This window comes from Polypterus senegalus, chromosome 13 (assembly GCF_016835505.1).
Source record: "Polypterus senegalus isolate Bchr_013 chromosome 13, ASM1683550v1, whole genome shotgun sequence".
In the NCBI taxonomy this organism is placed as follows: Eukaryota; Metazoa; Chordata; class Cladistia; order Polypteriformes; family Polypteridae; genus Polypterus; species Polypterus senegalus.
In genome coordinates, this window is record NC_053166.1 from 157,856,215 (window position 1) to 157,881,428 (window position 25,214).

The 25,214-nt window shown below is 48.0% G+C and overlaps 1 protein-coding gene across 4 annotated transcripts in view; it reads left to right on the forward strand.

The window, feature by feature from the left end:
* Positions 1-25,214, forward strand: part of rhbdf1a (rhomboid 5 homolog 1a (Drosophila)) — a 95,375-nt gene that overhangs the window by 51,696 nt on the left and 18,465 nt on the right. Inside the window, exons 2-7 of one of the 4 annotated variants that reach the window (XM_039773951.1) lie at positions 8,722-8,860; positions 10,551-10,681; positions 11,150-11,257; positions 21,697-21,910; positions 22,021-22,227; positions 24,778-24,900. In XM_039773951.1, the coding sequence (XP_039629885.1) occupies positions 8,750-8,860; positions 10,551-10,681; positions 11,150-11,257; positions 21,697-21,910; positions 22,021-22,227; positions 24,778-24,900 (894 nt within the window). In that variant the 5' untranslated portion in view covers positions 8,722-8,749. Of the gene's footprint in view, positions 1-8,721; positions 8,861-10,550; positions 10,682-11,149; positions 11,258-14,239; positions 14,661-21,696; positions 21,911-22,020; positions 22,228-24,777; positions 24,901-25,214 lie in introns of those variants that run through there. The other 3 variants (XM_039773952.1, XM_039773953.1, XM_039773954.1) reach the window with 3 other exon arrangements.

Consider the following 25,214-nt stretch of genomic DNA (forward strand, 5'->3'; position numbering starts at 1 on the left):
GGAGGTGCAGCGGGAATCATCCTTAATTGTACTGATGATTTCAACGCTGGCTCCTCCTCCTCATCCTCCTCCTCATCGTCCAGATGTTTAATCGCCTGATGCCTTTCTGAGGTCATTCATAGATAACTGGACACAAATAGCCGCTCAGACACAAAAGGGAGGCCTGCAGATAAATAGGCCTGATTCCCTGCTACGCCCATGCCTGCCACTAGAGGTCCAGACTTTCCATAGGCAGGTCAGATGACGGTGACCCCAGTGGGCCAGTCAGTTTGGCATCAGTAGAATTCTTGGGAGTGGGTGGACAGCCCCACCTTCATTACAGCTGCCAGAAATGGATAGTGGGGGGGAGGAATTGTGTGAGAGGCCATCCGTCCGCTATGGACTCGTCCACACAGGCACAGATAGAGGTGAACTTTGAGGTGCTTTGTAAAGTCCGCCACTTTGGGGACCTCCGTGAAAGACGCCATATAAAATAAAGATTTGTTGATGGAGCCTGTGATTTAAAGAGCACCCTGTGAAAGGCGCTATATAAAATATGCTTTGTTTCATTGCTTGATTCTCTGCATGGATATGTCACTGACATTTGCTTTGTAATTAATTTTTTTTATATAATTGAAAGGCACTATATAAAATGCCACAATTGATTCTTTAAGCTGCGGTGGACTGTTGCCCTGCCCGGGGTTTGTTTCCTGCCTTGTGCCCTGTGCTGGCTGGGATTGGCCCCAGCAGACCCCCGTGACCCTGTAGTTAAGATATAGCGAGTTGGATGGATGGATGGATGAGTCCTTAAGTTTTCTTAGTGAATTTATATTTTTTAGTTGATTGAAAGGCACTATATAAAGCATTGATTGATTCAATTAGCAGTGTGCTATTTAAAACGCCCAGTCACTCTGTAAAAGGTGCTATATTAATTAGGGGTTACCCTGGGTGATTATACTTTGCTTTGTATATTACCTCCTTGTGCTTTTCATTTTTTAGCAACCCGAAAGGCGCTATATACAATTAGCATTGATTCAGTGACTGATGCCCAGACTGGCTAGGTGTTATGTGATTATTCTTTTCCTGGTATATTTTTTACCATATTGAAAGGCGCTATATAAAATAAACTTTGATTGATTATCTGATTTGCTGGATGGGTGGGTATTGGGGGATTAAACTTTGCTTTGTAAATTGGCCTGTAATGTTACAGCTTATTGAATGGCGCTATATCAAATACACGTTGTTTCGGTGACTGATTTCCCTGAGCGGGTAGATATTATGTGATTATTGTTTGCTCAGCAAATGTTTTACCAAATTGAAAGGCGCTATATAAAATATGGATCGATTCACTAAGCAACCCCCTGGGTGGGAAAGATGTTTGCTAAATCTGCTTTTTAAGATGCCCAAGTCATTTGGTAAATTGTATTTCCCAGAGACGGCTCTCTCTTTGAAAGGCGCTATATTAAAGAGATGGATTCCCTGTGGGGTCAGTCATTGGCCAAGTTGCCTGCTTTGTGAAATGCCATGTAGTTCTGTGAAAGGCGCTATATATAAAGAAACGACTGATTCATTAAGTGCTTAGTGGGTTAGCCGTTTGCTTCACTCAGTGCTCTGGGACGGGTGTTCTTGAAAGGCGCTATATAGAAACGGATTCACAGACTCTGAGTAGACACAACATGCACTGTGCCTTGTGATTGCTTTTTTACTTTAGTGAAAGGCACTATATAAAATATGCATTGATTTATAGGGCGAGTCCCTGGGTGGGTAAGCCATTTGGTACCCTGCTTTTTTAGTAAAGTGCCCTCTGATGGGTCTCTCTGTGAAAGGCGCTATATAAATAAGGAGGGACCTGGTGGGTTAGTCACTGCTAAGACTGTCTTCTTTGTAGGCTTTGTTGAGTGTTCTGTAACAGGTGGAAAGGTGCTATGTAGAAGGCACATTGTGAAAGGCGCTATATCAGAAAGGGTTGTGTGGTTGTTTGAAGCCCTGGGTGGGCACGCTGAAGTCTCGTCTGCTTTGTGAATTCAAGTGAGCTCCGTGAAAGGCACTTTATAAAATAAGGCCTGAACGGGTTACGCATTTGTTTGTCTTCCTTCAGGGCAGGTGAGTTTGTGAAAGGCGCTATATAAAGTTTGCTGTTTTCACTGCATTAAGAGGGTGTGTTGTTTGGTCGTTTGGGGGAGTTTTGTTTAGCTTCTTTAAATGGCATTGGCATTAGCACAAAGGGAATTGAGATTCCAACTTCTAATTATACAGGATGGCACAGTGGTCAGTGCTGCTGCTGTGATGGACTGGCACCCTGACTCCAAGGATGTTTTCTTCCTGGTGTCTGAGTCTGTCTGCAGAGGCCCCATGCCCCCCTGAACTGGAATAAACTGGTTTTGCTATGCGACTTTTCATCTGACATTCCTATGATAGTTGAAATACAGGGACTCTTCTTAGGGGGGCACCATGCCATCTTAGGGCACACATAATGCATACCAGTCACCGGACTTGGCACTGGCCGTGTTATAGAGAGGGCTGAATTAAATCCAGTTGGCTCAGAGTCTGCCACTTTTGATTTGGTGGTCTTGTCAGGGTGTTTTTGGGGTTGAGGGTACTTAATGAATATGTCAGGATTGACCTCAGCACATGGATGTACTGTATGGCAGATATGGCAAGCGGTATTGGTGTGGCACCCTGAAGAGGGCGCCCATTAATATTAGGGCACTCAGATTCACATCAAAAGAGGAGGTTAGCAGTGCCACCTACTGTACCCTCATGAGAATGTGCCACAACAGCATGGTGTGACCACGTTAGCCCACATACAAGGTGCTTCAGCGCAGAGTTGAACCCGGGTCCAAGCAGTGCCCTAAAGCGACATTTAGAGTGCCTATCATTGTAAAAGCGTAGTTGATCATTTATATCTAAATTAGCATATTTAAAAATCAGACCTTTGAATGGCAGGAACCCCGTGATTCCCAATGGGTAAGGGCAAACAGAATAATAAGTCTCATGTGATTCAAAGGGCAGCACATTGGCACAGTGGTCACTACTGCCAACCACACAAATCCAGTATCCTGGGGTTTGAACCCATGTTCGTTTATTGACATTGTGCAGCCTGCATGTTCTCCCTGTGCCCGTCTTGAGATGGACTGGCACCCCATCCTGACCCGCTCCTGCCTTGTGCCCAATGATACCAGGATAGGATCTGCACCCCCACTACTGGATGAAGGGTGCAGTATGTGATTCTGTGACACCCCCTTCGGAGCTCCTCCTGAACAGGCTGAATGGTCTAAAGAGATGCCAATGGTGTGTAGTCATCGGCCGTCTGGCTGGTGCGCGGTGACTCCCACCATTGTCTGCCCAGTACTCGGTCATCATTAATCTGCTGTCCCCGGACATGCTCAGTGAGGCGCATCGTCGTCCTCCCGCAGACATTTCAGGAATTTCCTCCCAAGCTTTTGTCCAGGTTAGCTGGGCCTGACCAGGCCACATTCCAAAGGGTGATAACGCCGGGGTCAGAGGATTAAAACAAAAGATTCCTGGGGAGGGTGGCACAGGTCAGGGCAACATGGCGCCACCCGCCTGGAAAAAGGCCTGCCCAGGTTACATGGTGGTGACACGTTGCATGTTGGTGGTGGGCACCACATTGGGTCCACTCATCCACATGGCACTACTTTCAAAGAGGAACCAACAGCTCAAGATGGGTTGACAGGTACAGCCTTAGTGAAAGGCACTATATAGAACACTGACGGATTCATGGAGCCATTCCCTGAGTTGGTAAGTCAGGTGGCATATTGTGCTGCTGTGTGCTTTCTACAATGCCCAGTGAGCGTTCTCTCTGTTAAAGGCGCTATATAGACCAGGGACTGATTGATTGTCTGAGTGGGTAAGTTGCTGGATGAGCTATGGCCTAATCTGTTTTGTGCATTAAAGTGAGCTCCGTGAAAGGTGCTATATAAAGAGGGCAGAGAATTTGAGGTATTTGTTTTTCTTCATATCTGCTTTATACAAGGGTCACCATGAAAGGCACTATAAAAATGAAGGATTGGTTTCTTGTGTGACCTCCTGGCTGGGTGAGATGTGTGAACAGATACATTGCATTCTTCTCTGCTTTTTTAAAGTGCACAATGTTGGTTTGTTCTGTGAAAGGCACTATATAAAATAAGGGGTGAGATGTGTGCTTTCTGACTGGTATATTTGTGAAAGGCGCTATATGAGATGACGATTGGTTTGCTCTTTGATTCCTGGGGCTGCTCAATCGTTGGTGAGTTTTAGTCTTCCCTGCTTTATGAAGTGCCACGTGAATTCAACTGAGCTCTGTGAAAGGCAGATGTCCTCTTCTAGGAGGCTCATTGTATACTTTAATGTATAAACTAACAGATTCCCATTTCTGGGGGCACACTCTTCATTTTGATGTATAAATTACCAGATGCCCTCTTCTAGAAGCGCACTCTTTATTTGAATATATAGACTGGCAGATGCCCTCCTCTGGGGTGTGCAGTCTCTCTTTCAATGTATAAAACAGCAGATGTCCTCCTCTAGGGGGCACACTCTCTGTTTTACTGTGTAAATTGGCAGATGCCCATCTCGGGGTGGGGGCAAACTCTCTGTTTTAATGTATAGACTAGCAGACTTCCTCCCCTATGGGGCACACTCTTTATGTTGATGTATAGAGTAGCAGACTCCCCCCTCTAGGGGGCACAGTCTTTATTTTACTGTATAGACTGGCAGATGCTCTCTGCTTATGGGGCACATTCTTTACTTTGATGTATAAATTAGCAAATGCCCTCTAATCAGCGGCACACTGTTAATTTGAAGGTATAGACTGGCAGATGCCCACCTCTAAGGGGCACACCCCCTATTTTAATGTATAAACTAGCAGACACCCATCTCTGGGGGCACACTCTCTTTATTTTGGTGTATAAATTAGCAGATGCCCTCTTCTCAGGGGCACACTCTCTCTTTGAATGTATAGACTGGCAGATGTTCTTCTCTAGGTAGCTCATTCTCTATTTTACTGTATAGATTGGTGGATGCTGTCCTCTTGAGGGCACACTCTTCATTTTATTGTGTAAGTTAGCAGATGCCCTCCTCTGGGGTGCCCACTCTTCATTTTAATGTGTAAGTTAGCAGATGCCCTCCTCTGGGGGGCACACTCTTTATTTTACTGTATTACACCAGTGGACCTGCAGGTGGGGGGCTCTTTCTTTTTTCAGTACCCAAATCCAGCAGACCCTCTTTCTCCGTGCCTCAGCTTGTGAGGCAGTTCCTCGTCCCCGGGGGGCTGCTCCTAATGAAGTGATGCAGACGCGTCCTGCCCTGTCATTTCACAGGTAACCTGACCGGCCCCCTTTTGTCCCCCCACTGTCTCATTTCCTTCTCATCACACAATGCACTTTTGCCTTTTGTTCAAACCCCAGTGGCTCAGATGTCGGTGCCTAGGAGGGGAGCTCAAAGTGTGTAAAATAAAATAAAACTCCAAGTGATGCCCCTCTCTGCCCAAGGTCAGTCTGAGCTGCCGAGTCCACCCCAAGGTGTTTCCGCTGTCCTGGTTTGGTGGTCCCGTTGTGTTTAAAGGTGGGCGTCTCTTCAGTGTGTGTTTTGTTCTCTGGCATTTCCAGTTTTCCAGGAGCCCACTTCAGGAAAGCAGGGGAGGGGGTTGGCATTGATAGCACCAACAATGCCGCGTCCCTGAAAGCGGGTAATCTTGGCCGTGGGACAAGGGGCCGCTGATTTGCAGACAATGGCGGGTAACCCGAGCACAGGCCATCTGGCGTGTCTGTTTTGACATGCCAAGTGAGCGCGTGGTATGTGGTTATCATGAGGAGGCCCCCCAGCTCTGACATGGCGTCCCGGAGCAGGGCATGCGCCCTCCCTGCCAGCGGGCACATCTGAAGATTTGCTGCCAACATCCGCTCTGTGAGGGGCTGGCGCTGTGCTCCTCTTCATGGCTGGAGAGCTCAGGCGCTCCTGGGCTTCATCTGGCTGACTCTAGGGTGGTCTCTGGACCCTGGCATTGGTGTCTTGTTCTGGAAGGTTCTCTGTCTTTTAGGTAGTCTGACCTTCTCTCTGGTCTCTCACTACTTCTTGCTGCAGGCCCCACTGTGTAGTTTATGAAGGTCTTTAAGTGGGCTTGGTGCCCTGTCTCCAGATCAAGAATTGCCAGGCTGTGGGCACTGACTGCTCTGGCACAGATTTGGGTTCTTGTCTGGGGTTTTCATGGCTTCTTTGAATGCATGGGACAGTCCAACATGTCACTTGGTGGGCTGAATGTCATAACGGACAGACGGGCCACTTGACTGGGATGGACACCATAATGGACGACCATGTGGAAGAAGGCGCAACCTGGCTGGGGTGGTTCCCAGTTCTCATCTCAGTTGGGGAGACAGAATAATGGACGGAGTGGTGGGGGGGGGAAACTTTGTCTCCCAAGTATGAAAGGTGGCAGTACACCACTGGCATGGTCCCAGTTTGGACACCTGCAGGGTAAATTGGGACTGACAGTTCAAACGAGCAGCCCTGTTGGGGTCCTTGAGGGCAACTAGAGGGATCTGCCAGAAGAAGACCTCCCTGTTTTGTGGAGCGCCTGGTGTGTGATGCTGCAGCACCAGAAGTAGTCCTGAGTCCAGCATGATAAGAGCCCGTCTAGGAGGAAAAGGAAGAAAAGGAATTGGGACTGGGACTGGGATTATGACTGGGTTTGGGATTGAGATAGGAATTTGAATTGGGAGTGGGATTTGGATTAGGATTGGGATTAGGACTGGGGTTGGGATTATGACTGGGATTGGAATGGGAATTTGGATTGGGATTGGGAGTGGGATTTGGATTAGGATTGGGATTAGGACTGGGGTTGGGATTATGACTGGGATTGGAATGGGAATTTGGATTGGAATTGGGATTGGGAGTGGAATTTGGATTAGAACTAGGATTGGGATTGGAGCAGATCAGTGGTTATATTATTTTGGGGTAACAGCCTGTAAAGGGACCTTTGTATGATAAACAAATCCCTGTTTGAACCCGTGACTATGTCTGTATGTGTGCTTCACCTTCCGCCCAGAAGGGAGCAGTCTAGAGTTTCTTGGTGGCCAAAGGGCATTTTTTAGGACCCATAAATGAAGGATGGGTGTACCTTAGACCCCAGACAGTTCAGTTTTGGATGGCTGGTGGTACACAAGAACCAAAAGGAGGAAACCTCATCACATCAGACCCCAGAGTCCAGCAGATCATCTTAGACCACCAAAGTGAAGGAACCTCATGTGAATGGAGTTTACAAGGGGTCCGCACTTCAAGGGGCTTTTCTTAAATCCCAGAAATACTGTAGACTTGAGAGGTTCACCTGAAGTGAAGTCATTGACCTCGAAATCAAGGCATGACATGAAAGGGGAGCTAACCTATGACAAACGGGAGGGGGGTCTCCTCTCAGACCCCACATTTGAATGCATTTAAATTAAAGAAACTTATAGAAAAATGCAATGAAACCTGAAACCAGTGTGAACAGTGAAGGGAGAAGGGTGTCTGAAAGGCAAATCACATGCCAGCGCCACACTGGCAGTGCCCTCTGGCTGACAGGCCGCCTGGGAGCTTGGGGTGGGGAGGTGTGACTAGGCATTGCAATGGACTGGATGTGCTGTGGGATCTTGTTTCCTGGCTTGCACTCAATGCTGCTCGGATAGGCTATGGACCACCGTAAGGCTTGAATTGCGTTGGGCGGCTTTGAGATCGTTGAGGTGTGAAAGTTGAACTGAGCGGCGCGGCAGACGGAAAAAAGGCGAAGTGGTGAGGATCTTCTGCCATCTAGTGGACATGTCGGAGCATTGCGTGTAGCGTCCTTGCCGGCTTCACTGCGGGTTACGATACTGGAAGGATCCTTTCGTATATAACGCTATGGCATATTGTATCTGTCTATCCATCTGTCTATCTATCTATCTATCTATTATATAGTGCCTTTCATATCTATCTATCTATCTATCTATCTATCTATCTATCTATCTATATAGTGCCTTTCATATCTATCTTCTATCTATCTATCTATCTATCTATCTATCTATCTATCTATCTATCTATCTATCTATTGTCTGTGTTATATAGTGCCTTTCACCTCTCCCTATTGTCTTAGTCCTATTCATACTTATCTGTGTCTATCTGGAGCTTTCATTTCCACGTGACAATAAAGACCCTAAAAGCCCACAATTGATTTGTATTTTATTTATTTATTTTTGTATATTCGCCGTTAGTTTTTTGTCCCATGTAGCTTATAAGATCCGGACCCCTGACTATTCTATTGGTGTTCTTGAACGATTTGACGACCCCCACACACACACACATCCCCCCACCCCTGGTTGATAAAATGATTTCTTCAGAGTCACACAGGAAGTTGGAAGCATAACCTGAACTGAACATTTTATATTTGAAAGCCCACTATTCACTTTTTATAGCCCCTTGCATTTCCTTCTGACCACCTGTTTGTGTGTTTTGGGATTTGTGAAGCCCTCCATTCCAGGGGTTTTCCTCCTGCTCTCCCCCTTCACACTCATGTTTGCTTTTTTCCTGTAGTCTTCTGAAATGGTGACACAGACAGCCCTAGTGGTCTTGCACCTGTTTGCCACGGTGGACACCTTCCGTGCTTTTTGTTATTTTCGTTTTTATTTATTTGTGCCCACCATGGTTTTGTCTGATGACGTGGCGTCCTCTTTGTGTTCATTTATTTTTTTTTTTTTTTGCTGACGTTTACATTTTGTTTTTTTCTTCTTTCTGCAGCTGGACTGGGCTCTGAGCCGCAGTGACCATGGCTGAGCCGAGACGGGACAGCACCAGCAGCCTGCAGAGGAAGAAGCCCCCGTGGCTTATGCTGGACATTCCTGCCACCCAGTCCGTGGAGGAGCCCCCTTTGGTGCAGGTACGTACTGACCATTCTGCTGGGAGGGTCGGGGGTTGAGGGGTCCCAGCCTTGGATGGGGTCCCAGCTGAGGATTTCACTGCGAGTCTGCTGGTGATGGGTTGTGCACAAAGGGGGTGTTTGTCAGGACCCTCTCACACACATACCCATTCAGGGCCAGTTTAGAATTCCCCTTAGTCGTCTTTGGGAAAAGAAAGACCACTGAACTACACTGACACAGGGAGAACAAACAAAATCTACATAAGTAGTGACTGGGCTTAGGATTTGAACCCAGGACTCTGTACGGGTGGCGGGGCTTTCCCGCCTTGCCAGTGACCACCCAAACTCCACTCAGTCACCTAAAACTGAGAGGAGGTGAAATACGAACTCTGAGGCCATCTAGTGGCGATGTACGGGAAGTGCAGGCAAGACTGCCTCCGAAGGTCAGGAATCAGGAGCAGGGGCTGGGGGGTCAGGGCATAGTGTGGCATCTTCACGTTCTCCTTGTGCCCATCGGGGGTTTCCCTCTCAAATCCTGGGGGTGCATGTGTTGGTCTAACTGGTGAATCCTGACTGAGCCTGCATGATCTCTGAGCAACTAATAGTGGGGATTCCTGAGGACTTCAAAAATGAAGGGATGAAGGAATGGATTGGTGAATGGATTTGCAGATAAATGAATGAATGGACAGATGGAGGAACTACTGTAGATGAGTGGATTAATGAATGGATGGATGGGCAATTCCTGGACTGATGGATGAATGAATAAACAGATGGATGGATTAATGAATGAATGGAATAATGGATGATCAGCTAACGGGTGAATAGATGAATGAATTGATGAAAGTAATAATGAACGGATACATGAATGGGTGGGTGGGTAGATGGCTAAATAGATGAATGTGTGATTGAATGATAAATACAAAGATTGAGGGATGGATGGATTAGTGGGTGAATGGATTGAGAAAAAAATCATGGATGGATGGAAGGAATGAATGATTAGGTTGGATGGATAAACAGATGAATGTGTGATTGATTGGTCAATACATAGATTGATGGATGGATGGATTAATTTAAGAAATTCATGGATGGATAAATGAATGAATAAGCAGATGAATATATTGATGGACGAATGAATGAATGAATGAATGGGATAATGGATTGTCAACTAATGGGTGAATAGATGATTGAACTATTGGATGGATGGATGGATGGATGAATGAATGAATATATCCAAGTAATAATGAATGGATGAATGAATTGGATAATTAGATGAATGTGGGATTGAATGATCAACACCATAGATTGATGGATGGATGGATTTATGTGTGAAAGGATGAGTAAATAGTTGGAAATATTATTGAATGGATGCACAAATTAATGGATGGATAATTGATTTGAATGCATGTTTGGATGGATGGATGGATGGATGGATGGATTGATTTCTGAATGGATGAACATATGAATGGCTGAATGAGGGGTGACACGTGGATGGATGGAGGGCTGGATGGATCACTTGCTGAGTGAATGAATGGCTGGCTGACTAAAGTGTGACCCTCTCCCCCCGTCATGTCTTTGTCCCATTGCACTTTTCTTTTTTCCTAGCCCTTCAGCAGACCCAGTACCCCCATCCATTGAACCCTTGTCCCCCCAGCAGGTCATCGTGCCTGCCATGTCTCACGGTCTTTTTTCCTCGCTCTCCTTCTTTCTCCAGCCTTTAAAGCGCCAGCCGTATTTCCGCAGCGTCAGCATGCCAGCTGAGAACACGCGGATTTCTTCCCCGCCCAATGAACCACAGCGGCCCTCCTTCCAGCGGCAGACGTCGATCACACAGACCATCAAGAGGTGAGGAGGCTATGGAAGTCTTAACTGTCCAGCATGGGTAACGGGGCAATATGGCCAAAGGTGGAATGGGCACAAAGATGGTGATCCTTAGATTGGGACCACCGGGGGTAGAAGGCACTGATCCATGAAGAGTAAATGGAACAGCTGGCTTGGTGGCACGAATGCCACAGGTATGGCAACCAGGTGTGCCAAATGTCTGGAGACCTCCTTGGATGTACCTCCTTGGATGTTTCGGGTTGGACCCTTTGCCCACCTCTCCCTCTCTCTCTCTCTCTCTCTCTGTCGCTGACTAACTGTGCACATTTCCTCCTAGACCTGAACATCTCGCTGCTGCTGCCTTCCCGTTTCACTCTCTCACTTCCTCTCACTCTTTCTCACTCTTTGTCTTTTTCTCTTTCTCTCTTTCTCCCTCTCGCTCTCTTCGTTTCCTGCTCTCCATCTTCTTCCTCCGCACTGCCCTGCATCCAGCAGCAAGAGGGTGCATTTTGAGAGAATTAACACCATGCCCATCCAGGGTCAGCGTGCCGCCCGGAGGTCCATGACGAAGCCACACTCTCTGTCCAAGCTCTTCCTCAGGTATTTGGCTGCATGTCTGTGGACCGGGCGCTGTGTGTGCTGGGTGTGCCAGCGTGGCAGGGATGCCCACCTGGCAGAGGAGGCTCATGCTCATCACGGGCAGGGGGGCGCGTCACTCATGCATGCTCCAAAGACAGCCAGGTGAGGGATGGGCAAAGTGTGGTGTCAGGGGTGGGATCAGGACAGTGTCAGGGTAGAATGGGGACAGTAGCTATTAAGAATCTACTAGAGATTGGGAAGTGCCCATTGGTGACTGGTGACCATCACATGAAGTTTTAGATATAAACTAGGGGTGGTCTTCACCTGCTATTGTTTGAGATATAGCCATCTATGAGTGATGACCACCTCTTAGAGGTCTGGTGTCCTTCTGTGAAAGGTGACGGATTTTAAGATTTGTCCATCGGTGACTAGTAGGGTCTGTCCAACTGTAAGTGGTGACCTCCTGTTAGAGTCTGATGGATGTCCTTCTGTAAATTGTGACCAAACCACAGGATTGAAATTTATGTCATTTTGTGACTGGTGACCATCTTGTGGAGCATGGGGTACGTCAGTCTGTGACAAGGTCTGACCTGTGTCACCTTTGTGACTGTTGACTGCCATGTAAATTTTGGGATATGTCCAACTTTAACTGGTGGCCAGTCATCAAAGTCTGGGGTGTGCCTGTTGTTGACCGGTGACCCTCCTGTGGAGTTCATGAGACATCCAAATGCAAATGGAAGTCATTTCTTGGAGTCTGTGACATATCTGAGGAGCAAATAGGGGTCCGTCTTTAGAATCTGCAGACTTGCACCTCTGGGTATAATGTGAGATCTTTGACATGTCCAAGATCCAGCGCCGCTCCCATCTAGCATCTTGGGGGAATAAAGAATACTTGGTGACATCAACTTCCTATGGGCTGTCTGTCCATCCGTCCATCCACTCTGGCCATCTCTTCCTGGCCTGGCACATTTTTCTCTCCCCTGACTGGGATGCTTGTCTGCCTGCCAGGACCCTCCCATCCAGGCAAAGAAGCACGAGGGTCCACCTCATAAATTGCAGATGTGCTCCTCTGTCCCGTGCTGGATGGTGATATACATCGAGTCACTTGAGGATGTCCTGCAGATGTCATTCAGTGGGTTTAAGGTGCTCCAGTTCTGTAAAGTTTAAGGGTCCACCTCATAAATTACAGATTTGCTTATCTGTCCAGTGCTGGACGGTGAAGTATGTGGAGCTCTTTGAGGATGTCTATCATTAGATTTAGGGGTGTTCAGTTCTGTAACTCTTGAGGGTCCACCTTATAAATTACAAATGTGGCCATCCACCCATTGCTGGACAGTGATCTACGTAGAGCTACTTGTCCAGCAGATGTCCATCAGTGGGTCTGGGGATGTCCTGTTCATTGAAGTTGAAAAGTCCACCTCATAAATTGCAGTGCTAGGTGATGAAGTATGTGGAGCTCTTTGTGGATGTCTATCATTAGATTTAGGGGTGTCTAGTTCTGTAAAGCCTGAGAGTCCACCTCATGAATTACAGATGTGGCCATCCACCCAGTGCTTGACGGTGATCTGTGTGGAGCTACTTGGGGATATCCATAAGAGGGTTTAAGGTAGTCCAGTTCATTAAAGGATGGGGGTCCACGTCATAAATTACAGATGTGTACAGATCTGTCCAGTGTTGGATGGTGATATACAGTATGTGGAGCTACTTGTTCAGTAGATGTCCACCAATGGGTCTGGGGATGTCTTGTTCATTAAAGTTTGAAGGTCCACCTAATAAATTACAGTGCTGGACAGTGAAGTAGTGGAGTTATTTGTGGATGTCTACTGTTAAGTTTAGGTTTAGGGACATCCAGTTCTATAAAGCTTGAGGGTCCACCTTATAAATTACAGATATGCTTATCTGTCCAGTGCTGGACAGTGAAGTATGTGGAGCTCTTTGAGGATGTCTATCATTAGATTTAGGGGTGTTCAGTTCTGTAACTCTTGAGGGTCTACCTTATAAATTACAAATGTGGCCATCCACCCATTGCTGGACAGTGATCTACGTAGAGCTACTTGTCCAGCAGATGTCCATCAGTGGGTCTGGGGATGTCCTGTTCATTGAAGTTCAAAAGTCCACCTCATAAATTGCAGTGCTGGATGATGAAGTATGTGGAGCTCTTTGTGGATGTCTATCATTAGATTTAGGGGTGTCTAGTTCTGTAAAGCCTGAGAGTCCACCTCATGAATTACAGATGTGGCCATCCACCCAGTGCTGGATGGTGATCTATGTAGAGCTACTTGGGGGTGTCCATAAGAGGGTTTAAGGTGGTCCAGTTCATTAAAGGATGGGGGTCTACGTCATAAATTACAGATGTGTACAGATCTGTCCAGTGTTAGATGGTGATATACAGTATGTGGAGCTACTTGTTCAGTAGATGTCCATCAGTGGGTCTGGGGATGTCCTGTTCATTAAAGTTTGATGGTCCACCTCATAAATTACAGTGCTGGACAGTGAAGTAGTGGAGTTATTTGTGGATGTCTATCATTAGGTTTAGGAATGTCTAGTTCTGTAAAGTTTGAGGCTCCACCTCATAAATCACAGATGTGCTCCTCTATCCCATGCTGGATGGTGATACACATAGAGCAAGTGACTGGAAGGTATCGAGTGGAGTGGTGGAGCTGGTGGAATCACCTCAGTACCGACCACCAGATGCTTTCTCTCTACCTTCCCTCCCCTGTTCCCAGGGGGTCTGTCAAAGCCCTGCTACTCTGAAGCGCCACCAGGTGGACTTGTGCTTATATGCACATTGACATTGTGGTGGGAACACCGTGTGCCCTGGTGGTGGGTGTGGCGGGCACGACGGGCACTTGTGTATTTCTTATTTGTTTATCTTCATCTGGGTCCCTCCTCGGCAGAGAGGCCTGCGCTTCCCTGACATCCCGGCCGCCTCCTGTCCCCGCGGTGCAGCAGGATGTTTTTCATGCTGTTGAGGCGGTGGACTGGCGCGCTGGCGGGCTGTCCCTGCCTACCTCCTGAGCTCATGCCCAGACATGCCGGCCCTCCTGTTGCCTGTAAAAGGCAGAAAGGGAGGGAGAAAAGGCAGAGAGCAAAAGGGAGACGGAGAGATAGAAGGAGCTCTGAGCAGACGTGACGGGGGGCAGGGGGGGCACTGGATGTAGCAGTGGTCAGCACGGCCGGGCCATCCCAAGGAGGCCGACGAGAGCCCAGAATCTATGTAGCGGGACCCTCAGAGTGGGGGCTGTTCTTACAGAGTTGGACTGCGGCCACGAGGCCGAACACGCGCTGGAGAGGATGGCCAGCATTCCAGAGGAGAGAGCCTGCCGACTGCACCCAGCGAGTGCCACCGGGCGATGATGAGAACGTCACTGGGCGACTTAGCGGCCGCCATGTCCTCCTTGACTCTGTGGGACGATCTAGACTGGTAAAAAGCCGGATTGTTTTTGGGACGGGCGGTGGTGGTGGGGGGTTAATCCGGGGGTCCAGTCATAGACTGTTCATTCTCGATTGCACATCTGTGTGTCCTCCATGTGCTGGAGGTGGGTGTTGTCGTTGGTTCTGCAAACTAGCTTTAGGCTTCTGGTGGCTCGGGGGTCTTTTTTTTGGAGTGAAAAAGCCTTTGCATTACTGAATGTTATATAGCGCCTTTAGCCTTTGGAATGATGTGAAGTTTGCCTTAAAAACAAAAAAACTAGCAAAGGGATTTCCTGACACCCCTCCACCCCATCCAGCAAGTGTTTTGGTGGTCCTTCACCCCCAGACATTCATGCTGTAGATGCAATTAGATGAGGGTGATATCCCACATGACACCAACAGTAGTGATATAGCGCCTTTCATCTTTGAAATGATATGAACTTTGTATACTAAATTATGAAAAGCCTCTGAGTCGAGGAGTTAGGGGGTCTCCTTGAGTGCCCCCTCCCCCCAATTCGTGGGACTACCTGTGAGTGCAGCAAATGACTGGAACACTGGAGACTCATTTTGGGGAGATAAGGTTAGTGAAGGCATATAGACCCCTCATCAGGTGTTCAGGTGGTCCATCAACCCCCCCCCCATCATTCTGTAGGTGACAAATGTGACAGTCCCACACATAACCTTATGTAGCACCTTCTGTCTTTGGCATGATAGGAATTTGCCATCTAAAATATGGATAAACAGAGCAGAAGAGCTGAGCAGTTAGGGGTTCCCCTCCAGTGCCATTTCTTAATTTGTGGTGGGACTAATGGGGGCATGAAGAGGGCACCTGTGAGAGTAGCAGACTTTGGAACACCTGAGCCCAAATCTGTGAGGGGATATCAGCCCCCCATATCTGAAGTGTTCAGGTGGTCCATCAAACACCCCCCCTCCCATCACCATCGTTCTGCAGATATAACAGGACAAGGGTGACAATCCAACACAAGTAACAGTAGTGGGGCTCCCACCGTGTCACCTAATGGTTATATAGCGCCTTTTGTCTCTTGAATGATTTGAATTTGCCTTCCAAAATATGGAAAACATCTGAGAATCAGTTCAGAAGAGTCAAGTGGTTAAAGGGTCCCCTCATGTGCCACCTTTTCATTCATGGTGTTAGTGAAGGGGGCAGAGTTACAAGTGGGTAACTCTGAGGGCAGCAGACTTTGGAGCACCAGAATCCAAATCTGGGGAGTGTATGTGGTTTGCCCCCGTGTGGCTGAACTACGTCACCACAGCTGCACTTTCAGGTGACCGCGGCACATGATTCTCGTCACTGACCTGTGGCAGAGGTGCCACATATGAAGTCACTGACCTGCCAGGGTTTGCCACTTGAGATTGTGTGGCTTTGTGCTGATTCAGCTTTTAACAGTAAAACACCTGAACTCAATGGGGCAGTGGGGCGGGTTTGGTGGTCCACATACAGTTGGCACACATCTCGTTGAAAATGGTCCAATCAAATTCCAGGAGGCCTAAAATATGTAAATGTATGCAAGCTGAAATTACCAAGTCCTTACAATACATATGGTGTAAACATTGACGGCCGAGTAAAAGAGTTGGGGTCCCGACTGGAGACCCCGTGTAACTGGTGTAACTAAAATAGACCACTGATGGCTGTAAGGTGTTCACGGCCCTGCAGCTCTTCCTAGGAGAGGAGTGCGTCCCCACCTGAAGCTGCTTCAAGACTGAACTCGGATTTCCAGGGTCCGGCGTCTTTAAGTAAAATGTGGTAAAGACCCTCGCTGTTGGTGTTCTGAAATCAGACCCTAAAATGCTGAAGGTGTCATCAACTACTCTCACCACATTCAGCATCTCACATTGTGGGGCTGATAGCACGGGGGGTTCTCTGTCTCACTGTCAAAAGTATAGAAGGGGCCGCTGTATCATCATGATACTGATAGAGGGGAGGACCCCCACCTTGCTGCCCCATAGTCACTCTTTAACAATACTGAAGGGGGTTATCAGCCATTCTCAGAAATGACAAATGCTGCTATAACGGGGGGCTGTCTGCCCCTCTGTAGACGTGGGCTACAATTCTTTCGTACATCAGGGAATATCCCACCCCAGGAAACACAGAATAAGACCCTAAAACACTGAAGGGGTTGTCTGCCACTTGTACCGCACAGCAATGCAAAATGCCCAAGTTCTAATGCGGATTTAAGAGGGGGGTTCACTGCCCCATTGTGAGAAATACAGAAAGGGGGCCAAAGTCCATTCTCACGTCAGGGAATATCCCACTCTGCCATGATGGTAATATGGTGAAGGACCCCCTGTGCTTGTGCTCTATAATCAGACCCTAAAATGTTTAAGGAACTGTCAATCATTCTTATGATGAAAGAAGACAGACGCCCAAATATTAGAGCGCTGACATTAAAAGAGGTCATCTTACCAATCGTGAGAAATACAGAAGCGGACCCCCAGTCCATTATTAGATAATAATTCAAGAAATGTCCACTCTGTCTGGATACTGAGCCTTTGGGGGGGTCCACTCTCACTGCTCCATATTCAGACCCTAAAAACGTTGACGGGGTGGAAAGGGAGGAACACTACACCCCACATTGTAATGAAAATTTGGGGGGGGCTGTATGGCCCACTATCAGAAATATAGAGGTGGGACCCAATCCACTCTCGTATCATAATGTGGAGACCCCATCCTGGTCCGGTACACTCTGCTCAGATGTTAATAAAGCACTTGGGGGGGGGGTCTAGAATGCCCGCACCCACCGTCCTCCATCACTCAACTTAGAGGATCCCCCATTCCTAATAACTATCTCTTTATAGGGCGAGGGGGAGTACACTGGCACAGAAGTTAAGCGGTGCCCCCCATTGGTGAGGGGATGGAAGGAAGGCACAGAGATGGTTACAATGCTTCTGTGATCCACTATACATGCGGATGGGTGACGTCTTCTGGGGTTAAGGGGGTGGGCTTTGTGTTGCTAGCACATGGCATGCAAACTGGCATTTTCTGGGTAATCTCTGGGTTGACATTTTGCCACCTGTGTTGTCTTGAGGTCATTCCTGATGGAGCTCTTGAATTTTTTATGGCATACCAGGCAGTTTGTCTGCCACCCATTTTGCTTTTTGCCATGCTTTATGTGGGGTACCACTCAGCTTGAAAGGCGCTATATAACAGTCGGCTCTTCTTCTGCTTAACAAACGGAGCACGGAATTCACAAAGGGCCCTTAGTGTGTCAATGGGAGGAGCTGAGTGCTCAGAAAGGAGGGCTCTGCACACAGAGGTGGGCGGGGGGTGGCAACTCTGCCCACTATCTTGGGTCAGGTTTCAGTGAGCCTGGTTAAATTTAGTAACTGCTCACGGGCTTTCTTTAGCCCGGGAATGAAACAAAACAAAATTTCCAAAACAAAGCTTTGGGTGGGCTGGGCGCAGATGGCAGCACACTCTTTTCAGGTAAGCCGATTCTGTAAAGCAAGCCAGCATTACATGGCATCCCAGGTGTTGGGGTGGGGGGGGGGTGAACAGGGTGGGCAAGTCTGAAGGTCTACAGCTCTGGGATGTCCCTGCAGGTGGGCTTATGGACCAGAGTGGTGGTCACACTTACCTCACTCTTTGTCCACCCGACTCCCTGTCAGTTCTGTAAAAATGGCCAAGGCTGCCCCGGTTGGTGGCGACCCCCCTTCCAAACCCCCCCTCCAGTCCATCGTGGTGTGTCAGCCAAATGTCTTAGCACCTCAGATCCATGGGGACCTGCTCTGCCTACGATGGTCACATAGATTTCTGGCCGTTTGGGGGATGCATCCTTCCATTTTGTAGTCGGGTGGTCCTCACTAGTCTCTTTGTTTCTTCTTGCAGGATTTGTGTCCATGTGGGGGCTCCCATCATTTTTTTTTTTTAATTTGTCAGTGATGGTTTTAGCCCCCCACTCCATCACTGGGCGTCTTAAGTTTATTTCTGTCCAGCGGTCAGTGACACTCGTGGACCGCACATTCAGTTTTGTCCTCCCCTTTTCTCTTTTAGCTGTCCCTGCTGTCCTTCTCGACCTCCTTCTTTCTGTTGTCTTTCTTCTTTCGGACAGCATGCTGTGTCATCCTCTACGTCCATCAGCGGCCTGGGTGTCCACCACATCCATTTCTTACATGACTTTTAAGTGGCGCACCTTCCTTGTGTGTCTTCAGGGTCCCCTCTATACTCGGCATCCTTTCTCTCCAGTGTCCTTATATTGTCCATCATGTCTGTTAGTGTGGCCTTTTTTATTGTTTTTCTGTTTTTTAAGGTGTTGTCCTCTCTGCCTTCTCTGCCCATTCCTCAGTTTTTGATTGTCTTGTATTTTCCTGTCATGTCCTCCATGTCCATCCATCGTGTCCTTTTTTTTGAACAAGTTGACCTTCACGGCCTGCTGTGTTCTTGATGAGATGTCCTCTTCCTTACTAATTTCATTCCCCATATCATCCATCATGTCCATCCGTGGTGTCTTTTCACTTGCCCTTGGGTGTCATTTCCATGTCACTCATCAGGTGTCCCTCTGTGACTCCACAGTATTCCAGTGTCCTCGTCATTGTCCACCATGTCCCATCAGTGATGTCTTCTGTGTTTGTGGGTTTCCTCTGCTGGGTGCCTTTTGGTCTCATTTCTATACCCAGTGCCCCCCTGGGTCTCCTCTTCTTACTCCTCAGTATTCTGGTGTCCTCATCATTCCTTTGGTTGTCCACCCTGTCCATTAATGGTGTCTTTATTTTTCTTCTGCGTTTGTCGGTGCCTTTTGGTCTTATTTCTGTATCAGGTGTCCTCTCGGTCTGCTCCCCAGGTGTTTTAGGTGTCCTTTGTTTTCCCATCTTGCCCACCTTGCCCACCCGTGATGTCCTTCTTTATGTAGTTTTCCCTTCCTCGTCTCCTCCTCTTTTAATTCCTCATGTTCATTTCCCTTTCACATCCACCATTCCATATTCCTTCATGGCGGGTCCTCCTGTACTGATGTGGTGGTCTCACTCTCCATGTCCATCCTTCCTGCTGCCTGCCTCCCCACTGTGGTGCCCCCTAATGTAAACATTGGCAGCCTTCCATCTGCTACACCAGTAAACACAAAGCTGTGACTCATCTGGCAGTGGTTGGGGGTGGCTGAGGCATGGGGGGGCTCAGGCCATCTATCCTGTGTCTTCCTTGGCGCTGCTGCTCTCCCTCCTTGTGGTTTTGTGTTTTTCCTCTCCTTGGATTTTCTTTTCTTTTTTGGCCTTTCGATACTACTAGTACTGCCGCTAGTGAGCCCCCCCACCATATCGTATAGATGTGCAGTGGCGTATCTCCAGTGAAGACCCCCCACCACATCATATAGATGTGCACTGGCGTATCTCCAGTGAGCCCCCCCACCGTATCGTATAGATGTGCACTAGCGTATGTCCAGTGAAGACCCCCCACCATATCGTATAGATGTGCACTAGCGTATGTCCAGTGAAGACCCCCTACCATATCATATAGATGTGCACTAGCGTATGTCCAGTGAAGACCCCCTACCATGTTGTATAGATGTGCACTGGCGTATCTCCAGTGAAGACCCCCACCACATCATTTTTCCTGAATAAGGGGGTCTTCAATTTCTTGGCTTTACCCACCATTGTGTTAGCCCAACTAATACATAAAGCCGGCTGGGGGGCTTCAGGAAATGTTAGCAGGGTGAGGCCGAGGTGCCTGGTTGGCTTCAGACCCTAAGCAGCTGTAGTCCCCCACTGCCTGTCGGTGCCCCCCCCCCTTGTTTGTGTCACTCTGTTTGGTCACGTGCTCCACCCCCACTGCTTTATTTACCATACACCACTTGAATTTCAGACGCCCGCCTCGGATTTTTTGTTTTTTTTTTAATACCAAGGAGCTGCGGGAAGACGACTGGTCAGGAGTGACCACCTTTAGGCCTGGCTGCGCAGTTTGGTGGGAGTGGAGGTCACGGTGGTCTCTGTGTGAAGAAATTGCTCATTGGTCGTTTATTGGTGGGACACTGGGCTTCACTGGTACGTGTTGGTTGGCCCAGTGTGTGCCAAGCGCTTTGACTGGCAGTGGCCTCGCTCTTTAAGGAGATCCTATTGATGACTTAACATCAGACAAACTGAATGACGCTGAATGTTTGCTCAGTTGTGTGACATGCGTTGGCACCTCATTCTGTCCAGGGTGAGTGGCTTCATGCCTGGTACCAACATCTGGTCTGAACTGAACAAAGCGGAGCTGAGAATGCATGGCAAGGTGTTGGCAGGCTGACCAGCAAGTCAGAAGGATTCCTTTGTTTTAATTGCTTCATTTATTGATCCCAATTGACTAAACTAACCGTCCAACCTCTGCATTTGTCTTAATGGATGACAGAAGAACAGCCTGGTGGCACAGTGGTTAGCCCAGAGTCTGCTCTCAGAGGTGAGCTTGGGTTTGTACATTTGAGTGTGCCCAGGGTCAGACTGGCACCCTGGTCCACAGCTGGTTCTTTCCTTGTACCCGACACTGCCAGCAACTTGAGCAGATGGATGGGATTCTGCTGACTTAAACTGGGCAACTGATTGACCGTGTTGGCACCTGATAAGCCCACTGACAGGATAGAGGCCCACTATGTCACTGATTTGTGATGTGATTGATTAGCTGATTAGTTTTGTATCCATCAAGGTGGTACTTCATGGGCACACGGCACTTGTTAGTTGGTGCCATCTTTGGGACTTTAAGTGAATTAGCAAATGCACTGATTGGCACACTGGTGCCCTGATTAGGATGCATCTGACTTGGAAACTTCTCACCAGCCAGCTTGGCATTTGTTTTACTTTAACGTGTCTGCTGGCCAATGAAATGTTAACAGATGAGCAGACTGACAGGTCGAATGGGCATATTGATCCACCCCTGGCAGATTGATTGGATGTTAAATGTTAATTTAGTGAGCAGCCCAATTGCTGGACTGGCGAGGTGCCATCTGGCGATCAGACTGTCCGATTGTGCGTGTGAGTGGCGTTCGTCTAATGCCAGCCTCTACCTTCTTCCGCCAGTAAACTGTCCCATTCAACCCCCTCCCCCTTTCATGTTTTTGTGGCAGGGGTACGGCCGACTGGTTTGGGGTCAGTAAAGATGGAGATGCCACTCAGAAGTGGCAGAGGAAGAGTCTCCGGCACTGCAGCCAGAGGTACGGGAAGCTGAAGCCTCAGGTGATTCGCGAGATGGATCTTCCAAGCCAGGACAACATCTCACTGACCAGCACCGAAACGCCGCCACCGCTCTATGTGCCCACGTCGCAGCACGGCATGCAGAAGGTACGGGGGGGGGGAGGGGTGATGCCACTGGGCACATTGGCACTTTCTTCACCGTGGTGTTGTTGTTGTTGTTGCCCATTTTAACCTCTGATCTCTGCTTCGGTTTGCAGATCATCGACCCCCTGGCACGAGGTCGGGCCTTCCGCATGGTGGAGGAGATCGACGGTTACAGCGTCCCGCACACCCCCATTACGCCAGGGGCCGCGTCCCTCTGCTCCTTCTCCAGCTCCCGCTCGGGTTTTAACCGCATGCCCCGTAGGCGCAAGCGGGAGTCGGTTGCCAAGATGAGCTTCCGAGCTGCAGCTGCCCTCGTCAAGGTGAGTGAGTCAGTCAGTATGGGAGCTAGTGGGCAATGCCAGTCACGTGACCTAAATTCAAACATACCTTCCAATAGAGTAGCAAGAATTTCCCTCCTGGCGCTTGCGGACTGGGGCGTGTCAAAACCTGGGCGGGGTTTAAGCATTAAGAGCCGCCTCTAATTCTGTAGCCGTCACGCGTTTGGGTCCTGCTGAGCTCGACGCTAAACAGGGAAGACAAGACCTGCACGCAGCAGATGACAACTTCACGTTCATGTCACCCGGTTTACTCGACAGTCGTCATTATTTGAGTCAGGTGACCCTCCCACAAGCCTCACCGTATCCGTAGTGTAACCAGACGTCACCGCCCTTACAAATGGCTGTTACCTGACAGCTGTCAATGCCAGCGGGCATGGATGTGGATTATGGGCGGAGTTATTCGTTCAAGTCAAATCGAAACTGTGGGCGGAGTTTAACGTTGAAGTTAAATCGAAACTGTGGGCGGAGTTCAATCTTGATGTTTAGCCAAACTCCATTCCGCTACCTGCAGCGAGTTTGGCCGCCGTCTCCGCCCGATATTTTCCATTTTCTGTTCAGTCACGAGACATTAGACAGATGTGCCAGTCGAGCCATCAGTATTCCTCAAAGCGGCCCGCTGATTGTCAGATCCTTACGACTTTAGACTCACATTTTTGCTTCACTTTGCCATTACGAGTCACAGACCGGTCTGACTGGGGACGTCAAACTAGACAACTGCGTGTCAGTCAGAGGGGCGTCGCGTGTAAACGAAGTCTGTGCGTGGCGGAGCGGCTCGTCACCCATCTTCGGGTGGGAGCGGATGTCATATCTGACAGCAGGAGCGGACTGGGTCTCAAAACCGGCCCGGGCCTGCTTCAGGGAGTGAGGTGATGTGGTGACCCACTCGGCCCGTTATTCATTGTCATTTTCTTACAATTTGTGAGGAGTACGCGGCTCGCTTCTCGTTATAAGCCTATTATATGCACTCTTGTCTAAACTGTTGCCAAACTTAATCTGTACACAGTTGTTTGGACACAACTTAAAATTTGAGGACATGCTTAGAAATAAATTTTATTGAAAAATAAAAATGTAGTAACACGGCTTACACGTTATTAGAGTACATGTCAAATGTCAGTGTCATGTCCAAGTGCCAGTACCCACTAGTAGCTGCTCATTTACAATGGAATAAGTTATAATGAAAACCTCACGTGATTGAAATGTTCCATTAATTTAACGATCAACTATAAGTGTTCCGTCTTAATATGAAAAATTCCTATTTTATGCTTTATAACTTTATTTAATCATACTAATAATAGCACCTGAAAACTACTATTAATCGCTCACGCCGACGACCAGAGAACAATGAAATGCATAATACATAATCTAAACTAATTATTAGTACCGAATAATTTAAATACTAGATATGAGATATAATAAATTGCAGTAATGTATATGCTAACCGAAATGTAGCGGTATCGAAACAGAAATCGGCCAAAGGCAATTTTGAGCAAATTTTTCGCTGCAACGTTGAGTACTGACAACTAAAACAACTTGATGACGTAATACGGTATATTATAGGACTACGGAAATCGCAGAACCGGGCAGATAATGTTTAGTAGTTTAGAAAATTAATTTTAATGTCAAACATACCAGTGCATAAAATGTATTTCATGAAATGGTCGGCCCATGACCAGACCAGAGTCCGCGGCCCACCGGGCATTGCCCAAATGACCTAATGGCCAGTCTGCCCCGTCTGACAGCTGATCTTGTCACCTGATCATGTCCGATTTACACGACTAGCTATTGCAGATGAATGCGTTCTGCCGTACGACTTTCCGTTTGCAAAGAGTGGCCCTTTTTCCGACAATCGTTAAACGTGTGCTGCCTGGCGGATTCCGTGCTTTTCAGGCATGGCGGGTGGAGCCGCGATCTCTGCCGCGTTTTTTTGTTTTGTTTTTTTATTCTTCATTCGTGAAACACGCGACTGTAGGTCTGTACTCCTTGTGGCCGCACTCTATGCATGGTACTCGTCAGGCTTGTCGTCTTGAGGAAAGTGAAGGACTGCTGCGACTGAGTCACTGGGGATGTCACACTACACAACTCACGGTCACACATATGCCTTGTGACTTCCCCCAAAGTCTCACTAAGATTATCTAAATGAAGTCTGCGACTAGTGGGTTTGATCATGCAGGGCAGGTAGTGCCAACCAGTTAGTGAGCTCCATTAACCCTGAGCTGGACTAAATATTAGTGACGAGGTTCCATCGAAATATACACCTTGTCATCATAATAAAGGAACAGTTTAAACTAATCTGTTTAGCTGCATGACAAGCAAATATTTCAAATGAATGAACACCGAGTGTGCTCAGTTAGAGGAACTTTGAATTTTTCAGAATCGTCCACAGCAGGCGTCCAGTTCCAGATCGGTATCTTGAGCTCCGGACTGACCAATCATCTTCAGTTACAGAGTGGTCTAGACTGACCAATCAGCTCCAGTTCCATAGCAGTCGCTTGAGCCTCAGACTGACCAATCAGCTCTCTCCTTCTTTTACAGGGTCGGTCACTGAAGGAGAGCACTCTTCGCAGAGCCCAGCGGCGCAGCTTCACACCGGCCAGCTTCATAGAAGAGGACACAGTTGACTTTCCTGATGAGCTTGACACCTCCTTCTTCGCCCGGGTAAGTCCTAAATGTTGACTTCACAGGGTAAATGAAAAGAGATGTGAGCTGACAATAATAACCCTTGCACTTTACCTGTTGTGACCACTGGGGGGCACTCCATAGCCTCGAACATCAGACACAACTCAACCAAACACAGTATTGGGTTCAGATAGATGAGATTTTTATTTAACAAGCACACCTTGACAGGTTTACTTTAGTCCAGCGCACTAGTATTTATTTCTTCAATAAGTATTCTGCATCTCCTTTCACTCCTCTTGCTCTCTACCCCCCAACTCTGACTCTGTGATTGAGGTGAGATGGCCCCCTTTAAT